The 26414-nt window shown below is 36.0% G+C and overlaps 1 protein-coding gene across 1 annotated transcript in view; it reads left to right on the forward strand.

Annotated features, from left to right (window-relative positions):
• The window catches only part of Gyc88E (Guanylyl cyclase at 88E), a 147724-nt gene that overhangs the window by 87286 nt on the left and 34024 nt on the right, over positions 1 to 26414 (forward strand). The window contains exons 4-7 of the mRNA XM_090414302.1: positions 2993 to 3146; positions 8451 to 8535; positions 9364 to 9493; positions 17122 to 17268. Coding sequence (XP_090270428.1) covers positions 2993 to 3146; positions 8451 to 8535; positions 9364 to 9493; positions 17122 to 17268 — 516 coding nt within the window. The remainder of the gene's footprint in view (positions 1 to 2992; positions 3147 to 8450; positions 8536 to 9363; positions 9494 to 17121; positions 17269 to 26414) is intronic.

Here is a 26414-nt window from a genome sequence, read left to right on the forward strand (position 1 = left end):
TAAGGGAATATTTAATCCCACATTATTTCAAAGCCGAATAAGAAAACTCTAAGATAGAAATCAAAGAGTTTCATGCCGAATATAGCAAACTATAAAAGTTCGGCGAGTCCAAGCGTGAGCAAACACCTTCGTGGTGCAATACCGGGCAACTCGTTGTAAAGGTGGATAAAACTAGGATCGCTATTCTTAGTATTCGCCCTAATGTAAACCTCGTCCCTTAGGAAATGTATGTTGTTTTACATTAAGGGAGATAGGTCGTACACTACCCATACCGATTTCAACCTTTATTGAGGTCTCATCAGTGAGTAGGTAGACCAAATAATACCACCATTATAGTGATAATAGCTTTAATACTTTACAGCTTTATGAAGCCTTTTGGCTCTTTATTTCATTAATGTATCTGTGCACCTTTTTGACAACTCTTACTGTAAAGTATTAAAGCTATTATCACTATAATGTTGGTATTATTTGGTCTACCTACTCACTGATGAGACCTCAATAAAAGTTGAAATCGGTATGGGTAGTGTACGACCTATCTCCCTTAATGTAAAACAGCATACATTTCCTAAGGGACGAGGTTTACATTAGGGCGAATACTAAGAATAGCGATCCTAGCTTTATCCACCTTTACAATGAGTTGCCCGGTATTGTACCACCCAGGTGTTTGCTCACGCTTGGACTCGCCGAACTTTTATAGTTTGCTATATTCGGCATGAAACTCTTTGATTTCTATCTTACAGTTTTCTTATTCGGCTTTGAAATAATGTGGGATTAAATATCCCCTTAATTTAAATAATTTCACCATCGCCGAAGTAAAGCCTTTTGGCTTTCATTAATTCATATTTAATAGTTAAAAATCATGTAATCCATAGTACTAATGTAAGATTGGTTTATAACCTTTTATAGCGTTATAAACTCTAAAATGATGAACATAAATGAGTACTTTCCGCACTTCAGGTAATTGGCAATTTTAATACGCTAGCGTTATGTAAAAGTACATATTTCTTCTTAATTTCATCTAATTCCAAGGCCTAAAAATTCACATCTTCAACTGCGTACATCCCTTCTTCCCTTTAATCAATAAAGGCGAAAGAAAATATCTTAAAGAAGACGGGAAGTCCATAGTAGTGGACGCATCGGTAAATATCTCATTACAGGCACTCTCATTAGACGTCCAGCCGCGTGTTCCCGGCGTACAGTGTTTGAGGGCTTACATGGAATTCCCAGCCACGAAAGCGATGGATGTCTGTCTGGCTAGTGATGAGAGTCAACAACCTCATCATCACTGTTTCTTCAGAATTTCCGGGTAGCATACGTGCATCTTGTCAGGGAGAAGTCCGAAATGTGGCACACTCGCCAACAATTTAAAAATTCGGTCCGACTGTTAACACGCTGCTTCGTGTTTCTCACGCTAGGTGTCGTTCTAAATACTGATAATAAAACACTTCATTCTTGGAAATGCGCACTCCCATTATCGAGGGCTTGCTGAAGTGGTTAATATCTTAAGGGACTGTTAGTAGGGTCAATGTTACTTCAATGTCACATTATCGTGCCAACAACCTGCCTACATCTGCCGTATAAGGACAAGACATTCGAGCGAGGTTTCGCTTGAAAAGTATAATCTGTTACGTATCGGTCACATTGGCGGTCTGGTATTTAGACGGTTTTCGCTGGTGATTTTTTTTTTTTTTTTGTCACTTCAGGTTTTACAAAGCCACATTATATTTTGACTATGTTATTATTATATTTGTCCTTAGCGTGACCTGACTGGTCAAGAGAATTATAGTTAATCATTTTATTTTTGTTAACTGTAATTTTTAAACTAGACTAAGGTTTGTAATGTGATTATAGAAAAAAATCATCATTCATTAGAAGCCATAGATTATTAATTCCAAGGCTTAGTACTCTGCCCTCACACAGAGTTCTTCGGTGTATGGTACTTCTCTGATTGCGATGTCTTATAACGATAAGATCTAAATGCAAACTTAATTTTTATTTTTACCGACAGATTTAATTTAATGAAGTTTGAACTCTTAACGTAATGGTGACAAATTGTGTGTGGTGTGGACTTGAGTGTTGCAGCAGCAACTTCAGAAATGGAGAAAAGTTGACGTTCTGACTTCTATGTTTATGCAAATCCCCGAAGCAGGCTAACCTAAAATATAATCGACTTCTCCCAGAGAGTAGTGAGTGAGTGGAATAATTTGCCCATAGGGGGTAAATAGTGTAAATGAATCTAAGGGCAAGTATGATAGCTGGGTTGGGTAATTTACAGCCTCCCTCGATGAGTCCTTGAATCCCTGGAGGTCTCAGATAATAATAATTATACTCCTGACACTTTACTGAAGGTAGCGGGCTATTTTAATATAAAAAATAGCATTTCTAACAGTTTTCGAAATTTATTAAATGTTAAAGATTGGGTATTGTATCTGTACGAGATGTCTAGGAGACCTTGCCAATAGATTCTGTGTTTACATGGATTGAATCTCTAGCAGATGACTCACATTCTTTGCCTTTCTGCTGTACTTTTGCCTGATTGGAAAGTATTTTATTATGCTTACGTCATCTGGTAGCTATTTTGTGTTGACTGCCGTGAAAAGAATGAAAATATTGAATTACTTCACTTCGTACAACTTCACTAGAATTTCAGCTTCTTTAGAAATGGTTCGAATCCGGCGTAAAGCTTGGGCGTTTTCAAAAAACATTTGCTGGACAAATTTACAGCCCCTTTAGTTTATAAGGCTTTTCTTGTTTAAATAAACACTCAATAAATGAATATTCATTTTTTTTAAATAAGCGATGTATGTTATGTTGATATTGATGGAAAAGAAACAAGAATGACTGCTTGATTCTTGTTCAAACTTTAAGAAAACAGCTAGAATCGATACTTTAGATTCTAGTACATAAGCACGCTATGAGCTAAAAGTTAAAAACATTAGAAAGAAAGCGGAAATGTCTCTGATAATATTGTAACTCATTTGTTTTCTTCCAGATCCAGGGACATACCAACAACATATTCGAGCTGACTTCTGTAGAACCAATTAAACCCGCAATCGAAAACAATGCTAATGGCAACCACAGCCCCATCACATCTGAGCAGAGCAATGATTCCACAGAGAAAGAGTCCGAAGACGACGATGATATACGTAAGTCACACTGTAAACGAGGCAACCCTTAAGAAATAACACTGCTTAAAAATTAAAGCGGCATTTAAATAATTAGATGCGTTTGCAATTAGAAACCAGAGTTCCGTTTAACAGACTTTTTAATAAGTTAGGATTACTAAAACATGCATACAAATAACACAGACAACCAGCTATCTTAAATTTAAGCCTGTTACTTGTGAGAAGGGAGAACAATTTGGTCTCATCCCCGTCCTTCCAAGAATATCACTAAAGATTCTATTTTGAACAAAGGTGTCCATACCATTTAACAAAGTGAAAATATACTCTATTATTCTACATTTTAATACTAGTATATTATTACTACTACTACTTGAATGCGATGAATGATATGTTCTGAAGTTCCCTGTCAGAAAGATTTTTAAACTCCTTGTGATGATTTTTCGCGCTTGGATAAATGCTCTGGAGTAGGATCAAGTTTCGGTTTCTGTATGCTAAAGTAATGAAACACATTTATTGTAGTGCTGCGGGATCGGATTGGTGTAGAATTCGTTGCATAAACTGCAGAATCAGCTAAACTAACAGGAGATAAAATGCTTGCAGGGGCTGTCCTAGTTCGTCGTGATGACAATGACTAAGTCTACAGCTTCGTTTAGACCGATAAAAAAAATCTCTGAAAAAGAGAGTCAACAGGCTTCACTTCGACAATGCAAATTAAGTGGATATTGAATCCAACATTATTTCAAAGCCGAATACAGAAACCACAAGAGTTTCATGCCGAATATAGAGACCATAAGAGTTTCATGCCGAATATAGAGACCATAAAAGTTTCGGCGGATATAAGCGTACGCCAACCTTTCATGACAGGGTAACTCGTAGTAAAGGTGGAGCAAGATCCGATCACTGTCCTTAATATTTTCCGGTAATGTAAAACACATCTCCTAGGCGATGTATGATGTTATACATCATGGGGGAGGTCACTACCCAGACCGGTTTCGACCTTTTCTGAGGTCTCGTCAGTGGGAGCTAGACCAGGAATACTCAGGATGAAGTGATACGGAACTTGTACTTTACGATACGAGTTGCTAAAAAAAAAAAAAAAAAAAGTGTCACATTACAAAAGGCACCAATGAAATTTTCATGAAGCTTCATGAAATTTTCGGCATGAAACTCTTGTTTCTGTATTCGGCTATGAAATAATGTTGGATTCAATATCCACTTAATTTAAATAATTTGCATTGCCGAAGTGAAGCCTGTTGGCTCTCTTTTTCAGTACTTTTTGGTGCCTTTTGAAATGTAACACCTTTTTTTAGCAACTCGTATCGTAAAGTACAAGTTCCGTATCACTTCATCCTGAGTATTCTTGGTCTAGCTCCCACTGACGAGACCTCAGAAAAGGTCGAAACCGGTCTGGGTAGTGACCTCCCCCATGATGTATAACATCATACATCTCCTAGGAGATGTATTTTACATTACGGGAAAATACTAAGGACAGTGATCGAAGCTTTCTTCCCCCTTTACTTCGAGTTGCCCTGTCATGAAAGGTTGGCGTACGCTTGGATCCGCCGAAACTTTTATAGTTTCTATGTATTCGGCATGAAACTCTTGCAGTTTTTATATTCGGCTATGAAATAATGTTGGATTCAATACCCACTTAATTTGAAAAAAAAAAAATCTGTTTTACTTGACTAGTCATTTTGTTGCTGTGGTCCTTTGCAATTATTTATCGTGCCTATTTCAGTGGTAGCTTTTTTTGTGCTTCATGATTTTCCCTTGAATGGTGGTGCTTTTGTCGTTGTTTAGCCAGGTATCTGTGGCGTTATGATAGACAAGAAAACTTACTATTCAAGCTTAAGTTCATGCATTTGGCAAGCAACATAGCTATTTTTCTTAGTATTATGCTGAAGCAGGTGCTAAAAAACCATGTTTTTGTCATTCATTATGTCTGTGAAGCTGCTTATATCCCTTTCTGACAAACTCCTGAATCATCTTAACTAACCCTAACCTAATAACCTAATACGTGAACACCCATTGAGGGTACATATCAGCAAATTGATTGGCTAGAGTAGTACAAAATAAAATTCAAGGCCGTTTGTACAGTACTGGACAACGCTACGAGCAAAGTTTATTCCATTCAAAACTTCCAGAAGTTGTGGTGAATGTGGAGATTTCGCTAAAGTCATCTTTGAATAATGTGTTAAGTTCTTGTTATATCGAAGTTTCGCCTCTTCTTCTGGTGTAGAATCCAGTCTTTAAATAACTTATTTTATCGGAAGTAAAACACTCCTTCCATACGAAACTCGAATCATCTCCATTTTCCAAGCACTTCTCTCGCTTGCATTCGTGTCCGAGCATGTCCAGAATGATTGGCTTTTTTTTAGTGAATAATTATAATGAGAAGAGGAAGCTATCTAAAATGGCACATGTGCAGGTAGAAATTCTGACTCTGGCAACCATGAAATAGGGGGAAAGTCGACTTGGAGTTATTATAAATTTTTATTAATTTGGCTCGATATTAAACAAAGCTTTGTTATATTAATGATTTCTAAATATTGGTGACGCTTCAGAAAGCATCTTTTAGCTAGTGAAATATCAAAGCAAGTCTTTAAGGTCATGCAATCAGTAAAATATTAATCACCTTTGAGGCTTCTATGTTGAAGTTTCAAAACATCCTTAGATGTTTAATAGTGCTAATATTGATATCTTATGATTCTTTTTGAACTAATTAAAAGAAATATCTTGGTTATTTTTAGTATCAGCCACCCTTTTAATTAAGATGTGAAATCCTTTCGTTAAAGCTGTAATGGAGAGAATGAAAGCTAATCCGCTCAGTCTTTAAAATATTTAATCGGAAATAAAACGGCAAAAACAACCTCTTCCAAAGGTTCAAGTTGTCATGGAATATCCCTTAGGAACATATCTCTTCCACTGTGTAATGCAACACACAGGAAATTGTCATTTATACTTTAAACGCACATTTCAAAGCCACCACGTGCAGAGTTCTTACTTTCATGTTTATAGGGAGGTAAGACGATAAAGGTCTGAAGTAATTTTTATGTACTGTATTTTAACTGTTTACGATTTGTGAACATGGTCGGTCAGTTTTTGCTGAGTCATCAATATTTTCCAATTATTAAAAGTGATGAATCCAACTAAAATCATAGCTGCGTTCAGAATTATTAAACCCAATGGAGGAGTGTGAAACAAACGGCTTCCATTTAGTGTTCTTGTCATTATTTCGTCTATAAGGAGATGCAATTATCGTGCCTAAAATATGTAAGGGCGTCACCACAATCGTAGAGCAAGGGTGGAGTTAATGAGAGTCCTCAGTGGATCAATGTTCTGCTGTCACTATACAAATTATACGAAAGGTACATCATGCAGTTCACCACAAAGAACAAACTGTCCTCCCTCATTCAGAGAAGAATATGATTAAAGATTAAAGCATGACGACTTTTCCCGCTGTGCGGAAAAATAAAATTGTGAAAATGTGATAAATCAAGAGTCAAGGTTGTGATTACGGAAAAGTGCAACAAAATGTAACGACAAGAAACTGCAGTATTGCTTTGGAAAAACTGAAGGAAGTTCGATATCTCCAAAAAGAAAGGTGAAAATTTATCGTTGCATACACGCAACGAAAAACCACCGAAGTGCGTATGTTTCAGCATTTTGTTTTTTATTCAGCGGTTCGCAGATTTCCTTTCCCAGATAAATATCGATAGTTGTTTCAGATACAGCGATTAATGTTTACGTGACAATGAATGATTAGTCTCTAAAGCTAGTCTGAAGATTAACACTTGAAACGGCATCAAACAAAGATTATTGAGTCAATATTGATTGATAATTTTTTTTGCTGCTCTTAGTGAGAAAAGAGTGCTACTTTCCATTCGATGTGAAGAAACAGCGAGTTCTTATTGCAAAATTAAAGTACTGAGGTGACTCATCATATCACACCAAAACTTCTACCTGCTCGTAGAAGTTTTGGTGTGATATGATAGAGCAGGTAGAAGTTTTTATTCATTCCCACCTATGCAAAGAATGTAAGCCGACAGCATTCTAGTATATGGATGGGTAAATGTTAGATCATTTGAAAAAAAAAAAAAAAACGCCTCATGTACAGACCAAACTTTTGTGTGGCTACAACCCACGAAAGGTTTTGGACTTATAGTACATTACACCGTGGGGTGGGCCATGAGTTTTTTCGTTTTCTTTTTACATCATCGGAGATCCTACTCTCGAGACAGAACACGGAACCTTTTTGAGCGACCCAATGCTTCCATTAACCTCTTGGATTTAGTCTTACACCGAGAAATGAAATTCATCTTCATCCACAAATATCTACATTAAAAAGGGGGATTCTAGTCCGAAACGCGGTGGTTAGATAGAATGTATGCAATGCACTTGGTTAACTAAATCAGCTACTTGAAAAGTGCAGTTAAATAGAAAATAGATTAAAAAAATACAGCTTGTATGGTGGGAATCTGGCTGAATGTTTCTTTTGGAAGAACAAAAGAGACATTAGTTTAAATGCAAGAGTAACCGTATAAATAAATCTAATTTTAACATTATGGGTCGGGAGTTGGGTGTGAAATTAAACTGTTAATTGAAGACTGTAAATACTTGAATTTCGAGGCAAAGATGCCATGATTACTTAAATGGAATGGGGAAATGATAGATAAAATTCACGTGCTATCTTAGAAGATCAAAATATGAAATATTCAGATCAGAGACTTGAAAATTATCATTTGGAAGAAATTAATCAGAAATTGTTCAAAAATATTACGTTACTCTCGTGTCTGGTGCATGCACTTCTTTATGATTGCATCCGAAAAGATGATTGCTTAACTGCAAATATTCATCATTCTTTTCAGAATTTCGTTTATTTCTCTGAATTTATTCAGGGTTGTCAAATTTTCGGTTAATGAATAAGAATGAATCCCTTCGGTAAACAGTTCATAAGACTCTTCTTTAGATGTTAAATTGATCTGTAATTAATCTTTAAATTAATAATAAATAAATTAATAACTTAATTTTTAATTAAGAATAATGTAGAGAATTTTTAATCGGAAAAAAACTTACATATTACAGATTTTTCGATGCAGGCATACTTGATTACTTTTAATTTACTCGGTTTTGATGCTTTACATATAGTTGCGCAACTTTTTCTCTAGAAAAATATTTGCTAATGCCCTGAGACTCAGTTAATTTTCCTGCCTTACATTCCCCTGATGTGTACAAACATGCTAAATTCTTCTTATCCTCACGTTTTATTGCAAACAATAGGTTGCACTGTTGACAGAATTCAAATTTTTTACTGTTTTCCGATAGAAATGGAAGACAAACTACTCCACTTGAAAGGTCAAATGATGTACATGGAGGAATGGAAAAGTATGGTCTACCTCGGCACTCCAGTGTAAGTAGCGACTACTCATTAGAATATGAAATCTAAATGTCTTTTCTTTACTTAGATATCACCAAATCCACTTCTTGCAGGATTTTTCTGTGCAATTTATATATAGACTGAAGTTAATTTGTCGGGGTGGATTGTCAGTTACTATAATTACCTAAATATTAATTTACCAATAACCTAATTAAATATTAAGTATTTCTGTGATGTGTTGGTGAGGATTCAAAAAATCCGATTATATTTTTAACAGCTTACATGAGTATGGGAAAGGTAAAGAAGTTCAAACGTAATTTATTACCAAATACTTATTTATGACCACTGGGTTCTTTCTGGCGGGATGTAAACATTTGTTTACTTAACATAACAAATAAAAATAAGTGCAGTATAAAATATAAGGTTTAAAGAAAACAAATAGAAGACGCAAATCATTTTGGTAATTATTATTTAGATTTGTTTTGTTTAAGTAGATTTAAATGAATAAAAAAAGGTTTGAGAATCTAGTAAAGAATGTGATGTTTTGATGCTCTTCTTCGCCTTGAACAAGGGTTTTAGTTAAGTTTTCAGTCACATATCTATGAAATTATTGATTCTTATGCAGGACAGAACCCTCCTTTACAAGACTCAACATAGCGTATGATTTTATATTATTTGGCAATCAAAGTTAACTGATGAGAATTATTGCAGAGGCAATAGACTAACTTTGTTAACTACAAGCATTCTTTTGGCCGTTTATCACTTTTTCTAATTGTAATTATGTTTCATTAGTCATATATATAAAGATGTTGTACAATGTATGAAAATACAACGTTTATAATAAATATCGCTTCTGCTTAGGATGAGGGATTTGGATGCCATGCTTCATACTGGGCTTTATATCAACGATCTGAGCATGCATGATTTCAGCAGAGACATGGTTCTTGCCGGACAGCAGCAATCAGCAGAACTGAAACTAGCACTGGATCAGGTAAGAAAGAATACAATGTATATTAGTGCTTTTAAATGCATATCAACACACTTAATGAAAGTTGCGTACCTTCCGTGTAGTATATGCTTCGACCTAGAATCTAAAAGAGAATGAAGCAATAAGAATGAATGTCGAGTTCATAAACTTCTTCCTGTACTTTTTCCCCCAATAATTTTCATTAGATTAAATAGTGCACGAAAGAGTACTATTAAATACTTAGTTTAGATACTTTCACGATAAGTATATTTTACCAAACGTGTGTTAAAGTGAAATTGTTCGGTTATACATATTTAAGAATCTCCATAGCTCAATCAGTAACGACGAAGTCCTTTGATTGGACACACCCGGGTTTGAACCAGTATAAGATGAAAAAAATGAAGGCGAGTTAGTCTGATATACTGTGATGGACGGGTCTCTCTCTTGGAAACTTCCATTCAGCAAGACGGATATATCGGCCAGAACGCAGGCAATTTACAGATAAAGCATGCTATGAAGATAGGATTAACCTTCCTGTGAAGCCAAATCTCTGTCAAATAATTTCAGTGATAGATTACATATTTACAATAATTAGTTTTTTAAACATAAAAAATATATTTAGCATCCGTTGATGAGTATCTGCATGCATGCATGTAGGGGATCATTAGGCAACAATGCAGTAGTTTAAAATGTTTTCTGGTAATTTATGGCCATAGCTTCATAGGAGTATGGAATCCTCTTAGGTACTTCATTTAGTAAATAGTCCCTGTGATGTTTAAGAGCGTGTGATTTGAGTGAGCTCTTTTTATCAAATTCGATAAGATTCGTATGACGCAGCGCAAGTTTCTCAAATAAGATCTCAAGATCGAAATCATAAAATAAGATCAAATAAGAGATGGACCAAAAAGAGCTACAAACGAAAGCTTACAGAAATAATTGGAACCGGCGTTGTTGGCAGGAAGAATTTTCACTCCTGAAGTGTGCAATAATTCTGCCCGCCGAATTTCTCAGGAAACAAATGTTATGAAATGGGGATCGAAAGTATTTGTTAAATTTAAAAAAAAAAAAACTCTAATTAAATATTTTAAAATATGTCGCTATGAAATTCAGATGAAGCAGGCACTGGGCATTGCTCGCAATGATAGGCGAGGTCTTTTTTTTTTATTCAGTTTCGTATTTGAAACACAATCAAACGGTTGTCCTTCAAATACTGTGAAATCATTTTATTCACCATATTCTTAAATCTTGTCCAAACGGACAAACCTATAAACAAAACATGCACGTATGATTTAGCGTAATCTATATGCAGTTCGGAAGACGTATTTTTCGAATTGTCAAAACAATGCACTACGACCTTTTTTTCAGGATGAAAATAGTTAACTTAGACGTTTTAACTGTTTTCTAAGAAGAAACAGTGCTGAACACTGCCTGCAACACTTATAAGGAGTTGCAGTTAAAGTTTTTTAATTTTTTTAAGCATTTCATTAGGTTGCTTCCCGACTTCATAGTATGGGAATAAACATGAAAATTCTTGATTCTTGTAATAGTCATCTGGCATCGATATCCTGAACGATTTGAGTCAAGTTAACCGCCGTACTCTCCACATTTGACGCCCTGTGATTAATTTTCATTGGAATTTCTGAAGAGCAGCGTGCTGAGAACATCTCTGAAAGAAAAAAAAAAAGATTGGATTTATGAAAAACTCGGTTAACGTTTAAAACTGATACTTGGATGCACAATGATCACATGTTCAATACATCTTCATTTGAATAATGAACTCTCACCTTTCAAGTACTATCAGAATATGCTGCCGATAAAACCACAGCCTTTTTTTTTTCTGAGCGTCGTCTAGGTTTTCACCTAGAAGACGCTCTTTCCGCAGTTACATGCCGGAATGCAAAAACATTGTAGCTAACTTGCAGTGGATAGAATCCAGCTCAGATCATAAACTTACCTTTCTGCAGAAGTATACACTTTTATTTATTTTTTATTGGAAATTTTCTTAAATGTTCCCTCTAAGCTGCGCAGTAACCGAAATGCTCCGGCGCACACTTTAGTGTGTTTGCGCATCTGCCACGGACTTCATTTGTTTTCTACATGAAGCTATATAGAAACGACAATGTGTGTAAAAGTGCCGCGCCGTCGTCAGTGCTGCGTAGTTTTTTAAGGCATAGGGTGGCGTTGCTCTTAACATAAAACATGCTTTCAAATTTTAAAATATGGACCATAAGTTTCGTTTCTCTGCACAGCATACAATTATACAAAGAAGCAGCTTCTTCAGGGGGTAAATTCATGCACTTGTCTCTTAATCGGTTAATCTTTTCACGAGAAAAATACAAATTTATTTTTAGGATGGTTCCAAAAGTTTTCCAGCAATCCTAAACACGAAAGTTTACTGAACCTGCACAACACAAATACCAGGAACTGTTGAAATATTTGGAAGGGAAAATATCTGATTTGTAGTGAGTTTTTTTTAAAAATTGTGTGTGTGTGTGCGCGCGCGCGCAGAGGATGGATGAGAAGCATTCTGTAACTGGATTGGAATTTCCACCACGTAAAATAATATCCTTAACTGTTTCTAGTAGTTTAGGAGTAAAATAATGCCCTTAATTATGGTTCATCCCAGTTGAGAGATCGATCCCACTTTGTCTTAGAGGTATAGGTAAGATACCGTGGTAAGATAGCTTTCCTTGAGTATCAAGTTTAAGACATCTGTTTCCTAATGCTCTAATAATCAGAATTTAAGACCTGGAAGTAAATCAATAGCATCGCAAAATTAACTAAACGTTTTTATACTTCATGAAAGCCAAGTTAAAATGTGTTAACGGAAACATAAATATATTATAGCTTCAGGAAATTATTACGTTTGCTGATTGGTTAAGCTTTAGTATGATATGTCACTCTCTCTCTGAAAATATCGCACAACTCCATGTGTATACACACTTTTTTTGTGGTTGTAGGTTTATTTTTATCAATAACGCGAAGAACGGACATTTCAGATATTTTGATATTTGAGAAGTCTCGAGTAATGATCTCTACGTATTAGCGTACAGCATGCTTTTAGATGGAAGAGAAATAATCGAGAACCTTTTTCTATGGATCACTAAGCGATATTTAATTAGGTTAAATGATTGGTTTCATTAGGCCAAAAATCTGAGGCCACGAGAGTGTATTATGTCTGCGAGCTTAAATTTACAATGACTTGATAAACAGCAGTGGAAGAAGAAACAGCAGATAAAGAAAATGATGGCAGGATGAAAGAACGCGCTAAATATAATCTTGCATAAAGAAAAACGTTTATTATCTCCTTAGTGCATACTTTAGATGAAAAATAAGACAGATCACGTGTAGGTCGTATTTTTATTAGATGCTTGTTACAGAAGAATAGTATAGGGGGGGAACAAAAAGGGGACTACCATTTGACATGGAGTTTTTTTGTTTTTTTTTACTTTCGACTTTTCAAATTAATTGATAATGATTATCAAACAAAAAAATTAAAGAAAGAAGAGTTTTGGAAAATTTGGATATCTTTTGTTTTATAACTTGCAAACGTTGACGATTTGCTGATGGGTCAACCCCAGACAAGAAGAAAATGGCATTTATAGTGGGAAAATAAAGGAATTTGTTCTTTACAAATTGTTTCAGTAATGCGATTCGGCGTATATACTTTGGTTGAACAACCAAAAGTAACAGGCGGAGCTAAACCATCGCGACTTCTCTTTATTAAACTGATTAGTACTTTGTTAACCTAGAAAAGCCTCCGTCCGTCCGTCCTAGTATCACATTCTGTGTTCACGTTCGCCTTGAATAAGACCTTTTATTAGTTTTTCTGTTACACTAACGAAGTTGAGCCCCTGGAGCAATACATTATAAGGAGATCCTTGGCCAGAATTGTGAGTGAAGCCGTATTAATCAGCGGGTCTCCGAGGCTGCGGTTGGACCTTCAGGTGGAGTAATATGAAAAACAGCATACTGTGGGGGGGGGGGGGGGAGTAATGAAAGGTGGCAGAAAATTATTAAAGGCTTTATTTTGAAACAAAGGCCAAGTGGACATCTTGATATTTATATCTTTCGTAGACGTTCAATGTTAGTCAACAGGAGTAAATTCTCACAAGTAAACATATACAGGGTGTTCGGGATAAATTTGACAGTTTCGTAAGGAAAAAGAAAATCTTCTTTGTATCTATTAAATTTAATGAATTGACAAAAAAACATTACAGGCAGAGTTAATTACAATACTATCAACAAGATTTACTCAAAATAACCACCATTAGCATCGATCACAGCTTCAATTCTGCTTCGGAACCTCGAACAAGCTGATGCTACAGTCTCCCTGGGAAGGGCCGCAAAAACTGTTTTAATTTTATCCATTAACTGGGCTTTTGTATTACTGGAAGTGCGATTGGTGTCTTTTTCAACTGCGCCCCATACAAAATAATCCATGGGGTTAAGGTCTGGGGAGTTTGGAGGCCAAACATTTGGACTGGTGAAGTCGTAGAAATTTTCAGACAACCATTTTTGACTTTTCCCAGAGGTGTGGCAAGGGGCCGAATCCTGCTGCCATACATACGGCCTACCATTGGCTACCCTTGTTATCCAGGGCTTGACTACAGTTAGCAACTCCACGAACAAAGCCCGAATTCCAATGCCAGGGTTCTTCAACACCTGTTCCTGCAGATTTGCGAGGAATTCTGCTGTACGAACGCAATCAGATCGTCTGCTAGGGATCTTTCTTCTTGCTACATCCTCGTAGTCACCATTGCAAGTCTCTAGTTCATGCCTGATTGTTTTTACTGTATTCAGGGAGCATTGGGCAGCAGTCGTAATATCCTTATTTTGATGGCGGGCACGAATCATCATGATACAAGTTATTCTCTTCCATGATTCAGGTGGATTCCAGCTATCCATCCTTTCTGACATCTTGTATATGAATGAAGAAGGGTCCAAACTTTTAAATGAAGAGAAGTGTGTGTTAATACATGTAACTTACGGAAAAATATAATTAATTATAAATATGTCAAATTTATCCCGAACACCCTGTATAGTGGTTCTGTTACCAATTTTAATAGAAATGTACCCTAAATGTTCTCGTTACATTCCTAGGAGAAAAAAAAAACTGAACCAAATTCAAAGAATGTTTCTGCATGGTCTTAAAGGCACAACTTTCCTGAATGACTAATGCAAAATGGATTATTTCTCATTGGATCAGCATGTAGAACTTATTAATTTATATCGACCAAATACTGAATTAACGAGTTAGTTATAGAGTAAAATTTAATATTATGGCTTGCTATAGAGGACTATTCTCTTCGTAGCTAGGACGCGAGGTATATTTGTAAGGCTTGTAAACTGAGGATGAGACAACAGGTTTTATAAAGACGTAGATGAGTCTTTCTTGCGAGAAAAATCGGGAAAATTTTGTTCCCCTCTTAAAATCAGCAAAACAGACTGGAAAGCGTGTGGAATCAACACACGGATTTGAAACGCTTTTGCGTAATCGTTCTTAATAAAATAATAATTATTATTATTATATTGACTGGATGACCCTTTGTCTACTTAAGAGATTAATGTGCTTTGGGTGTGTAGATTTTCGTGGGTGGTATTTTTGTACAAATTGAATCTAGAATGGGGATTGATTTGAGAGTTTTTAAAAGAGCCTTATCTTAAGATATACACTTGCTCTTCTGCAGCGGGTGCAAATACCATTTCCTAGAGACTGATGGAGCACTATCGGTCTCCTTTCAAAAAATATACAAACTTTTTACAAAAATCATTATCAACAGAATACAAAAAGACTATCGATTTTTGCCAACCTCCAGAGCAAGTTGGATTCAGAAAACACCAAAGATAACTTATGAGTCAGACAAATCATCACTGAAACGACAAATACCCAAACCCCTTAGGTATGGAATTTATTAATTTTGAAAAGTCATCTGATTCCCCTTTCAACGTTAGCTATTTTAGAAGCCCTAAAAATTAAGGAATTGAAAGAAGAAGAAAAAAACTTAGTCATATATAAAAATGCAACTGCATTTATAAAATCACGAACAGATAAATGCACTTTTCTATAAAAAGGGCGTCGGGGAAATGATTTCAGCTAAATTACTTATAGCAGCCCTATAAGAGATTTTTTAAAATCTAGATTGGAAAAATAGAGGAATTATAGTAAATGGAAAATAACTAAATCACCTACTATTCACTGCTGGCATTCTTTTAGGAAACTCTGCAGAACTTGAATCGAATTGAATTCAACTCAAACTGAATTGAATGTAGAAAGTGAAAATAAAGGAATAATATAAACAGCGACAAAACAAAAATGTATAATAAATGCATCGCCAAAAAAGCTAGTACAAATGGAACACCGGGAAATTGATATTGTAACTCCTTATGTTTACCTAGGAAAAAATATCACAGTAGAGGGAGACTGTGAAGAAGAAATTATATGTAGAATGCAACTTGGCTGGATAGCCTTTGGTAAACACTGTGAAACACTTAAAGGATACATCGCAATCTGCCTTCGAGTATTCGACAGTTGTAAACTATCGATCATGACATATTGAAAGTGAAATGTGGACTTTTGAGTACAAAAAATGGCCAGCAAGTTGAGGATTACCGAAAAGAAAATGGAACGATCATTACTCGTTATTACCCTTCTAGATAGAAAGTGCAATGATTGGATCACAGCTCAGACTAAGGTGGGAGACACCACAACCATTAAAATATCCAAATGACAATGGCGGGTCACATCTCAAGAAGCAACTTAGAAAAATAGACAAAGTTGATATCAGAATGGTATCCTAGGGATGGAAAGAGCTACAGGAAGATTAAAGAGATGGTAAGAACTCAGTGGCATAGAAAGACTCAAAATAGAACTGACTCGAGTACTTCGATGGAGGATTTCGTCCAGCAGTGTACTGAAAATGGCTAAAGAAAACGAGAACCTTCCGTTTTTCCGTAAAGTTATATAAAAGTCAAAACCAGTATAATTATGTGGCTTTGTGGTTTGATTATGGAAAGTAAATTAATAATATTACATTAATTGTCTTTTATATATACCAGAAAAAATTTAAATCTGCAGCACATTGTGTGACATGAGTGTTAGAGATTTCTGGAAACGCGAAACTTTCAAGAGACTCAAATAAGCAGAAAAGTAAAACATGTACGACATGTGTGGAATTTTATATTTCTTTCTTTTAAGAAGCGGCTATTTGTTGTATTAATGATGTCAGCGGTCTATTCCCTTATGTAGCAGAGTAGGTGAATTTTTTGAATCACAAATAAGGCACAGTTCTAGTTTTGTAAGTTGTACGTTTCCAGTAATTAATATTTTATGAGACAACCTTCCAGAAAATAACTCATTTATTTCTATGCCTCATTTATATAATAACTCATTTATTTCTATTTGAATAAAGAACATACAAACGAGTAACATAAATTATGGAAATAATTTTAAGTAAGAAAAACTGTTGTCAGCAGAGTGATAGTGAATTTTATCATTGTGCAGTTAAATCGTATCATAGCTGCAAATTCATTGCGTTTATTATTATTTCAGACATATTTCAGAATACTGGGCCTATTTCTGAAGTATCTGCTCAACTTTTTTGGAGTATTCCAATTAAACGAATTTATTTCAATCACCTTTTCTGTTTTAGGAACTGCAAAAGAGCAAACAACTGGAAGAATCCATGAGGAAGCTGGATGTCGAAATGAAAAGAACGGACGAATTGCTGTATCAGATGATTCCCAAACAAGTAGCCGATAGACTTCGAAGAGGTGAAGCTGCTGTTGATACTTGTCAGGTAACTAAATAACTTTATGGTGTTAATCACGAAATGGTAAATACACCCTGCATGAAAAATATTATGCAACGCTTACAGAAATGATAAAAATTTGTGTAATATGGATCACGTATTCGAGTTAATTTTAAGTGTATTATGGAGTGACAGATTCATTCATATTCTGTTCTTTTTAGATCCACGATGTTCACCTTTTGACTCGTTTCAAAATTTGAAACGAGTCAAAAGGTGAACATCGTGGATGTGCATAAAGTTAATCAATGCATCTTCTATTTCAAATGTAACTGGTTAGTATGAGGGGTTTATGTATTCAAAGATCACGGTATAAGTTCTTTTCCATTAAGAAACTGAAATTTCGGTTTCAAATTATTCTATATTTACTGAAACACTTCCATAAATTACATTTTTGATTTCTTTTCACACTGAAGCTTGGCTTTCGAAACTGGTCAAATATTCAGAAAATTATAAATGACTTAAATTGAGATCTTTTAACTCCTTCAAGATTCACATTGCTATCCTGAAGACAGCGCTTTCATAGTAAAGTGAGGAGGATGAAGCGACATTTGTCCTTAAGATAAAATGACACTCACATGAAAGTAAGTCTCCCTCCCTACTGAAATCTTTTCTCATTATAGAACATAAGTTTCCTTCATAACTCTGCTACTAGTATGTTCTTTCTTGTGGTTATATCAGTTGCCTTATCATTTTTGTTCTACGTGTTTATCAGACCTTTCTAGACCCCGCCCACCGTACATAATTATTCAGATATTGATAGTTTATAGATAAATGAAGATGCTATAACGCAAATTTCAATATCCATCTTTGGTAATTTTGAATTTGCCAAAGATCATTTTTTTAAAAAATATATCATTTATGCGAATTATTTTAGGAGAGAGGAGAGATGTAATTTAGGAGCAGGTCTGGTGCTGCCATCTATCGGTCAATAAGGCATCTGCTGATGTCAGTGAAATTATGAATAGATTTATCGTATAGTGCTTCAACACGAAAACCTGAAGAGGAGTGCATACAGTAATTTAGTATGTCGAATATTCCCATCTAGATTGCTAACGATGTTAGTGAGATGTGAATGCCCGTGCATTCCAAAGAAATTTATAACGCGCATCATTATTATATTACTATTGTCAAACTTACGAGATGACGAAAATGTTTATTCTAAACGTGCACAAATAAAAACAAAAGCTTTCCTGTATGGGTTTACATCACAGTACTAATAAAACTAAGTTACAATGACAAGGCTAGAACTCAGTGTAATATTTCTTTATTCACACATAACAGACGAATGTTTCGCTAGACACCAGCGAAACTTTCATGCAGTCTTTTAAGCTAAAGAGAAATAATAATTTAATTTATAAAAATCGGAGGCAACTGTATTTGTTCATCCTTGCGCTAAACTGTTCAGTATGAAAAGTTAATTTCTATAAATGCACAAGTCGTATTAACGTTGTACCTTGGATTATATGCAAAGAGTGACAACAAATTGAAGTTTTGCAAGATTACGGAGCAAAAATGTATTACACAATGCAAACTTCGGGAAAGCATTGCTGAGGAATATCGGTGAAAAAATGACATTGAAGAAATTTTTCCATGTAGGAGGTAATATTTAAAACAGCAGTGCAATTAGAGAATTGATTAAGTTGATGCATCTCATCGAATTCTGTGCCATGTGCCTGGGGAAGGAGTGTCCTAGGTTCGATTCCCGAAGGAGTGTCCTAGGTTCGATTCCCGTCGCCGACGTGGAGCTGTAGGATCTTCCTCAGCCACAGCACACACTGATCTACAGTCATAAATACTTAACCCCCCCCCCCATGAGTGGGCTCAACTCGCCCCAGAAGGGACGGAAGAGAAAAAGGGAGGCAACTTCATACGAATAAATAAATCGAATAGTTTTGCAGTTATAATCTGTGCGATGTTTTGCACTCATAATCTACCACAATGGAATGCGCAGCATAAATGATTTAAGTATTAAAAAGCACAACATTTGCATATTAGTGTGATAAAAAATTGTACTGTAAAGAAAAATTGTTAGGTTGTTAACAGAATGAGAAATATCATCCGTTATGGAAAATGTAAGGTAAATATTTATAAATCAATAATCAATTACATCTGCTACTTACGTAATACCTTTTATGGGAATAGGGGAACAACTAGTCTCCGCAACTCAACGTCGCCGAACTTGGGGGGCGCATTCCTGCGACATTAAGTATTTGCTAATCACACATACACACCCACACACACACATAACTGAGGCAAACCTTGAGGGGAACCTCGCCCTTGTCCAGGGAAACACAGAGAGAGAGAGAGAGCTTGGAAGGAATTCAACGGATGCCATTGTAAGAGCCCACAATCTTAATAAGATGTTGGACCTCCTTTCGCTGCGATGCCAGCAGCAATCCTACGGGGCATGCTTTCCACAAGCGTACGATAGCAATCATGGGAATTTTGGACCGTTCTCCTCTAAACATGTAATGAGGTTTTGGACTCCATCCCACAGATATTCAATAAGATTGAGAGTTCAGTCAACTGCGGTGACGTTCATGTCCACAAACCACGCAGTTACAGCAGCAGCATGACACGTGTTTCGTTGCAAGAGACGATAGTCAGTTCCGTAAAAATGATACAAAGTAGGAAGCATAGCATTGTTCAGAATGTTCAGACTCCTTTCGGAGTTCAGTGTTCGTGGCGCCACAAACAGAGATCCGAGACCAAACCAGTAAAAACAGGACCACACCCTCACACCGCGACTTCTGAATTTCATAGTTACGGTTACGCACTCTGGTAAGAGGCATCCACCACACCCTTCCATCTGCTCGGTAGAGGGTGTAGCGTGATTTGACGCTCCATGTTGGTTCAGGTAATGGAGGGTTTGCATATTGCGGTCCTACCATGAAAACCCATGTTTCATGTTCAGATTCGTGTTCCAATCGATGCCCAGAACTTCACATTCAACGTGTCGGCCGATGAATGGCGGTTTTTACACATTATCCTTCGTAACACTCTTCGGGCGCGTTCGGTGAGTGTGGTGGGTAACAAGTGTTACCACTTGTTGCAAGTGTTGCAACTGACTCCCTGCACTTCCATTTCAGTATGGTATGGAATCACTGATTGTTGACCTGGGGTGGCCCAATTTGACAACAATTTGCCGAACAGATAGGCCTATACTGTGACATCCTATCACCAAACCTCTTTCAAACTCCGTCAGTTCTATTCTTGCAGTTCTATTTCACCCGGACACAGTTCCACTGACTTGGGAGCATCATATTCCTCCCATTTATACCGGCTACAAACAAGTGACTCATTACATCGCACGATGCACCTTACCCATTGGGATGTCCGTTGATTTCTGTCCAGGCAATGTGTTTGCTGTGCGTCTTTTCAGTCGAGTTTGGTGAGCTGCAAAACGAAAAACTATTTTCTTCTGGGGAGGGAGCTACTTGCATGCACTGGAGAAAACTTAGGTGGTCGGTGATTAGAATGGAACTAATACTAGCCTTCATTCCAAAGACTTAATGTCAATGAAGTTACTGGGAGGCTCTACGGGCCTAGATTAATGGAAATGTTTATGTAATAGAAGAGTGATCGATTCTCTGAGTAGAATAATTAGAAAGTTTTAAGAGGATAATCTAATTTTTTTTTGTGGAGAACACCTTTTATTTGTTCGAACTAAACCATCAGGAGATTGTTGAAGTTCTTCGAATCATGGGCGTTCCTTTCCGACCGCTGTATAATAATCCTAGGAATTAGACTCAAAGAAGGATCATTTCGTTTTCCAATCCTGTAAGAAAAGGTGACATAAATATAAGAGGTCTGGTCAGCAAGGAATTAATAAATTTATCTAAATTCTTCATATCATGTTTATTGGTGCTGAAGTTTACTTGTTGCCACATAACGCACGAGTTAGTGATAATTCTTTTTGAAAAGAAACAAGTAAGGGTGAAACCGGACCTATAGGTAACATTGCGTTAAATGTAAGAATAGCGTGATAGTAAAATGAATGAAATAAGAAACCTGGAGTGAATAATATTAGCTCCATTAGCATATAACTATCCACTATCAGGACGGATTTCATACGTATTCCATCTTTCTGATCTTTACTATTTCCAGTCATCTGACCTTTAGTTTAACTTAAACCATTTTAGTGGTAAAATGGTTAAGGATACTTAATTTTATAGGTCAGATATGTGACTGTCACTAAAAGGTAATGAATAAATTGTCTATACTTAGCCAAGAGCGCTTCTGCGTTTAAAGGCAATGATGAATGGCTTGACGTACAAGACCGATATTGAGAAAAGTGGAACCTGAGAGTAATGTTAAGAGAAAAGCGGAACTCAATAGAAAGCAGACATGCGAAACTCGTGGAATGACAGCCACACTTTTCTCGTGCTGCACCCATAAATTTAAAGGTAAAACATCACCTGCTATAACGAAGCAGAAAGGTGTAAGGAGCTGCACAACGAAGATGAATCGCTGAACGCATTAGTTTTAGAAAGGGAACGAATAAAAAAGAGTTGTGAATTTTATATTGAAGAAAGCGGAAGTAGCTTTTATTATTTGTTAATCACAAAGTTCAAGTGCACAATGCCTTGGGCCTGTACTATTAGGTTTGACATTTCACACCGAAGAAAATTAATTTGTTTTGAGCAGAAATTGAAATTTTTCTGACATTTAATGATTATTCAGAAGAACAACCTTTTACACTTCAAAGATTTTCCTTTTAAAGTCTTCATCACGATCTGGAAACAGTTTAAAAAGTAAGGAAATAATTGAAGCTTCTCTATGGACAGCTGATAAGACATCCTATTTATGGAAAAGGTGAACAACTCTAGAGATATAACAAGAAATTTTCAATTAAAGATGATTTACTCGGACTGGACAGAATGTTTTTATTTCTTCGTATAAACTATACAAATAGGATTAACCTCTGTATACTGCCATAATATGACAAAGGAAGATGGGAAGACATCCCAGCAGTTATAAGTAAGGCTAGTTTCGGTTTTATTGTGAAAGGACATCACACCACTTATGCATTTGAACCCACAGCTGTCTTCATTTTATGTATTTTGAATCGTTCTCCTCCCCAGAAATGTTCTTATTGAAATCGGGAAAATTAAGATGGCTTAACTGTTAAGCCATGAGAGAAAAATTCTTCAATGTGCCCTTGCTTACATTTTACAAAGACTGCATTTCTGAGGACGCATTTCCTAATCTTCGCCGGCATGCTTTGAAGATGCGCGCTTTGTTAGGAAGCACATACTTATGTGAGCAGATCTTCTCCAGAATGAAACATGTGAAGTCCAAGAAAAGAACTCAGATTACGGATCAACATCTCGAGAATACTCTGCGCATAGCGACTTCCAACATTAATGCCAACATCGACAAGTTGCCCATTGACATTGTAAAAAATGAATGTTTTCTTCATTAAATTATCTTTTTTCAAGTATTGATTGTATTTACTTATCATGAACCAGACTGACTTCTACCTACGCTCTTAAAGCTGAGTTTGTTTATTTTTATAGGATGTTATGTAAAGTGTCAAATGCACAGCGTTCCTTGTGAATCTGGAAAACATCTTACAATTTTAAATACCGCAGTATAGCTTAGTGACCCGCGAGCTTCATTGAAATGTTTAATGCGGCCCGCACTGTCTGAAAGGTTTAAGACCCCTGGCTTAACAGATTTTAGTAAACAAGATCCAAAATTCCAATTTTTTCTAAAATCTTCAACGAAATGTAGTAGAAATTATGATGCTGAAGTTTCCATGAGAAAATCAGATGTTGGACGATAATCTGAATGCCAATCCTTGTGATTTTATTACTATTGATTTGATTCTCTTCCGTCAAGACGGGTTGAGTACTTCATGAGTCCATCTTTTCTTAATAAAGTCTTTCTTGAAAGATCTTGAAGGCTGTTGATCTTAGCAGCTTTCTTGACATTGGTGATCCAGCTTATTCTTGGTCTTCCCCTTGTCCGTTTGGTGGTTTTCTGTCCCTGTAGAGTGATATAAAGTAATCTCTGTTGATCATTCTGTTTACATGCCGAAACCATTTAACCTCTTTTTATTTAGTTCGTCTAACATTAGTTCCTTGTAATTTAATTCACCCCTCACTATTTGATTGGTCCTTTTCTCAGTCCATCTGGTTTTGTTTATTTTTCGTAAGCATTTGGATTCAAATGCTTATAATTTTATTCTTCTTTTTCTTTGTTATCCAACTTTAAGATCCGTAGAGGACCACAGACAATACCATTGAGTTGTGTATTTTTAATTTCAGCTGTTTCACTTATTTTATTAGCATTAAAATTTTTTATTTAGCTTTCCTATTACACACCAACCTAAACCTATTCTATGGTTTATTGTTTTCGTATATTTAGATCTTCAGTGACGAGTGATCCCAAAGAGTTAAACTGAGTTACTTGCTCAATGTATTTATTATCAATATCAATGTGAACTCGTTTCTTTTCTTTCCTTATTGTCATTATTTTAGTTCTATTGAAATTTATGCTCACATTATATTTATTGCTAATTTGATTTGTTTTGATGATCACGGATTTCAAATCTTCTTCGCTATTAATAATGAGGACTATATTTGATATGGGTGATACTTTTCAAATCCAGGAAGAATGGGAAAACATTTGACAAATGTCAAGGCTGAGTCTCGCATCCCGTTCATCGGTTGTCAGTCGATGGACATCGGTATGCCTCTTCCGAAAATAGAACGGTGGTCTGTTTTAGAAAGAGGAGTTTCCTAAAATAGAAGTGAACGCATTTCCTCTTCTATTCGAATCTGCTTTGGTAGTGTTCTCGGAATACTAAAGGTGGCGTACTGTGGGCAATCAGAGGTTATCGGTAAAATATTTTTAATCTGCTTTTATTGCATATGAAATAGTGGCTTTGGAATTTATGATCACGTGTGGTTCCAATAAGGAACACTTAATAAAGCACGCGGGGTTATTTTGGCAGTCTTTAGCGTGCCTGCACTCCAACAGGCTGCGGGTTTGAATTCTTCGGGTTCATGGATGATTGTGGGGAAGAACAATTTCTTCGCCTGGTGTGAGATCGCTGCCTCCTTGTTGGAGACCTGAAGTACCTTGAAAAGCGTTGAATATTTAGTCTCTAAACGAGGGTTACCAGATTAAGTAAAAAATAAGATTATAAAAATTCCTTACCCCGCCCACGGTACTAATGTGCTATAGTTTACACCCTTGGGTGTAAAACACGTAAAGCAATGGGGGCGAGGGGATTCCATTCCAAAAAGAATATAAACCATTTAAAATTAAAAGCGTTGTTGACGGTTTCACTGTCCTGGAACTTGACCTGGAGCCTTACGTAAATCCATCAGCCAAATGAATTGATCATGCGATGAGTTACTATTGCTTTGTAATAGATATAATATTCAAGTGTCTTGATGCTTAAGGAGTCATTCCTTAAGCCAGATAATGCTGCATGCAGTGCCTCGATTTTTTAACATATTTGTGTTCATTTAAATTTCAGCCCAACTGGACATACAATGAGGGCGTTTGGGGGATTTTTTCCCGCTTAAACACTCCTAAACGGATGCATCATTTAGCCATTTTTGATTGCATCTAGAATGAGGTTGGTTCTTCCCCGACAGTTTGGACGCGATGGGACTAAAATGAAAGGAAGAATTATAAAAGCAGGAGAAAAACTCAAACTCCTGTAATTCACAATGTTTTAGCCGTGTCGAACCAGTCGATTATTTTTACCAAATTTCTTGTAGGAAGTTGAATTGCAAGATCTTTCAATTCAACTTCTGAATTGGGATTTTGCTATTCTAGTACGAAGTTGTTGCAATTCAGAAGTTAAAATCATTTCAAACTTCGAAATTCCCCGGCGGAATTTGAGCAATAACACAAACAGCGGAAACACCACCACTGTCACGATTAAAAATGACATCAGTAATGCACGTGCTTCGAAATCGCAGCTGACCGCCTTTCCCCGTACTTGGTGCACGTTTTACATAACAGATACAAAATTCGTAGAGAATGAAAAAGCTTTGGGTTCGAGACTTTCGTATTTATTGTTTGAGGCTATGAACGAAAACTGATTCACAATGCGGATTCAATTCTCTGTGAATTATTTTTTGTAGCTATGAAGTCACGTGTATTTGAAACATCTTTACTTTCTCTTAATATTAGAAAGATCTTGCCTATTCCTTTGAGTTACCTCGTTATTTTTCATTAATTTGATGTACAGATTGTATTACGTTTATTAGTTTTTTTTTTGGGGGGGGGGGTTGCAGAAAAGATAATTTTCACTAAAGTGACTTGTTCACCGGGAAATGAATACTGATTAATACGCCAAGAATTTCGGGTTTGGCTTAAAATATTCCAGTCTTGTTAAAGAATGCTATAACTGAATCAGTGCAGATCTCGAGAAGGGTGTGTGTGTGGCATATCTAAGATGCAAATTCGTTCACGAACGTAATTACAGTCTAGCTAATTGTTTTTCGTCTTCATACCTCAACATTTCTTCTTTCCCCATATTGATCTCCTTTCTTGAAGATGTTCGATTAGAGAAATAATCTCTTTGGAACATCATCGGTGTTTAGCTTATGGAAGCCTCGTTTATTAAGATAATTGTGTTTTTTTTTTTCGTACTTAAATATTCTTTACCTAAATAATAGAATTAGTTCGTCTTATTCTTGCAGGTGTTTCTCATAGGATCAGACATATTGTGGGTAAAACATTTGCAGGGTAACTGACGGAGGGGAGCATTGCGTAGAACAAGAATATTTTCGCTTTTTTTAATTAGAAAATTGATTACACTGTCGAGTCAGCAAGTTTTCCGCTTGTATGGAATCAATTCCTCGTGTTTTATGCTTAGCAGAAGAAAAATCTCTTTTTCTGTGTCGTTTACAAAGACTATAAAGAAAACCTTTTTTTGTCGGAAAGGTTATGACCCCAAGCTTAAAAAAAAAAGAAGCAAATATCCAGCAGAACATCCCCTTTCTTGTTAAATCAACACTGCCTTTGCAGTTTTACTGCTAAGAAATTCTAATGCTCGATGCATTGTTAATATAACAAAAGGAATGAAAAAATTAGTCGTTTTTGTACTTAAATATTCTTCGACTTCTGGTAATGTTTTTAAACTACATGACATAATATATGCCGCT

The sequence above is a fragment of the Typopeltis vanoorti genome, chromosome 25, assembly GCF_054136105.1.
Source record: "Typopeltis vanoorti isolate ZY-2024b chromosome 25, IOZ_Tvanoo_1.0, whole genome shotgun sequence".
NCBI classification, from domain to species: domain Eukaryota; kingdom Metazoa; phylum Arthropoda; class Arachnida; order Uropygi; family Thelyphonidae; genus Typopeltis; species Typopeltis vanoorti.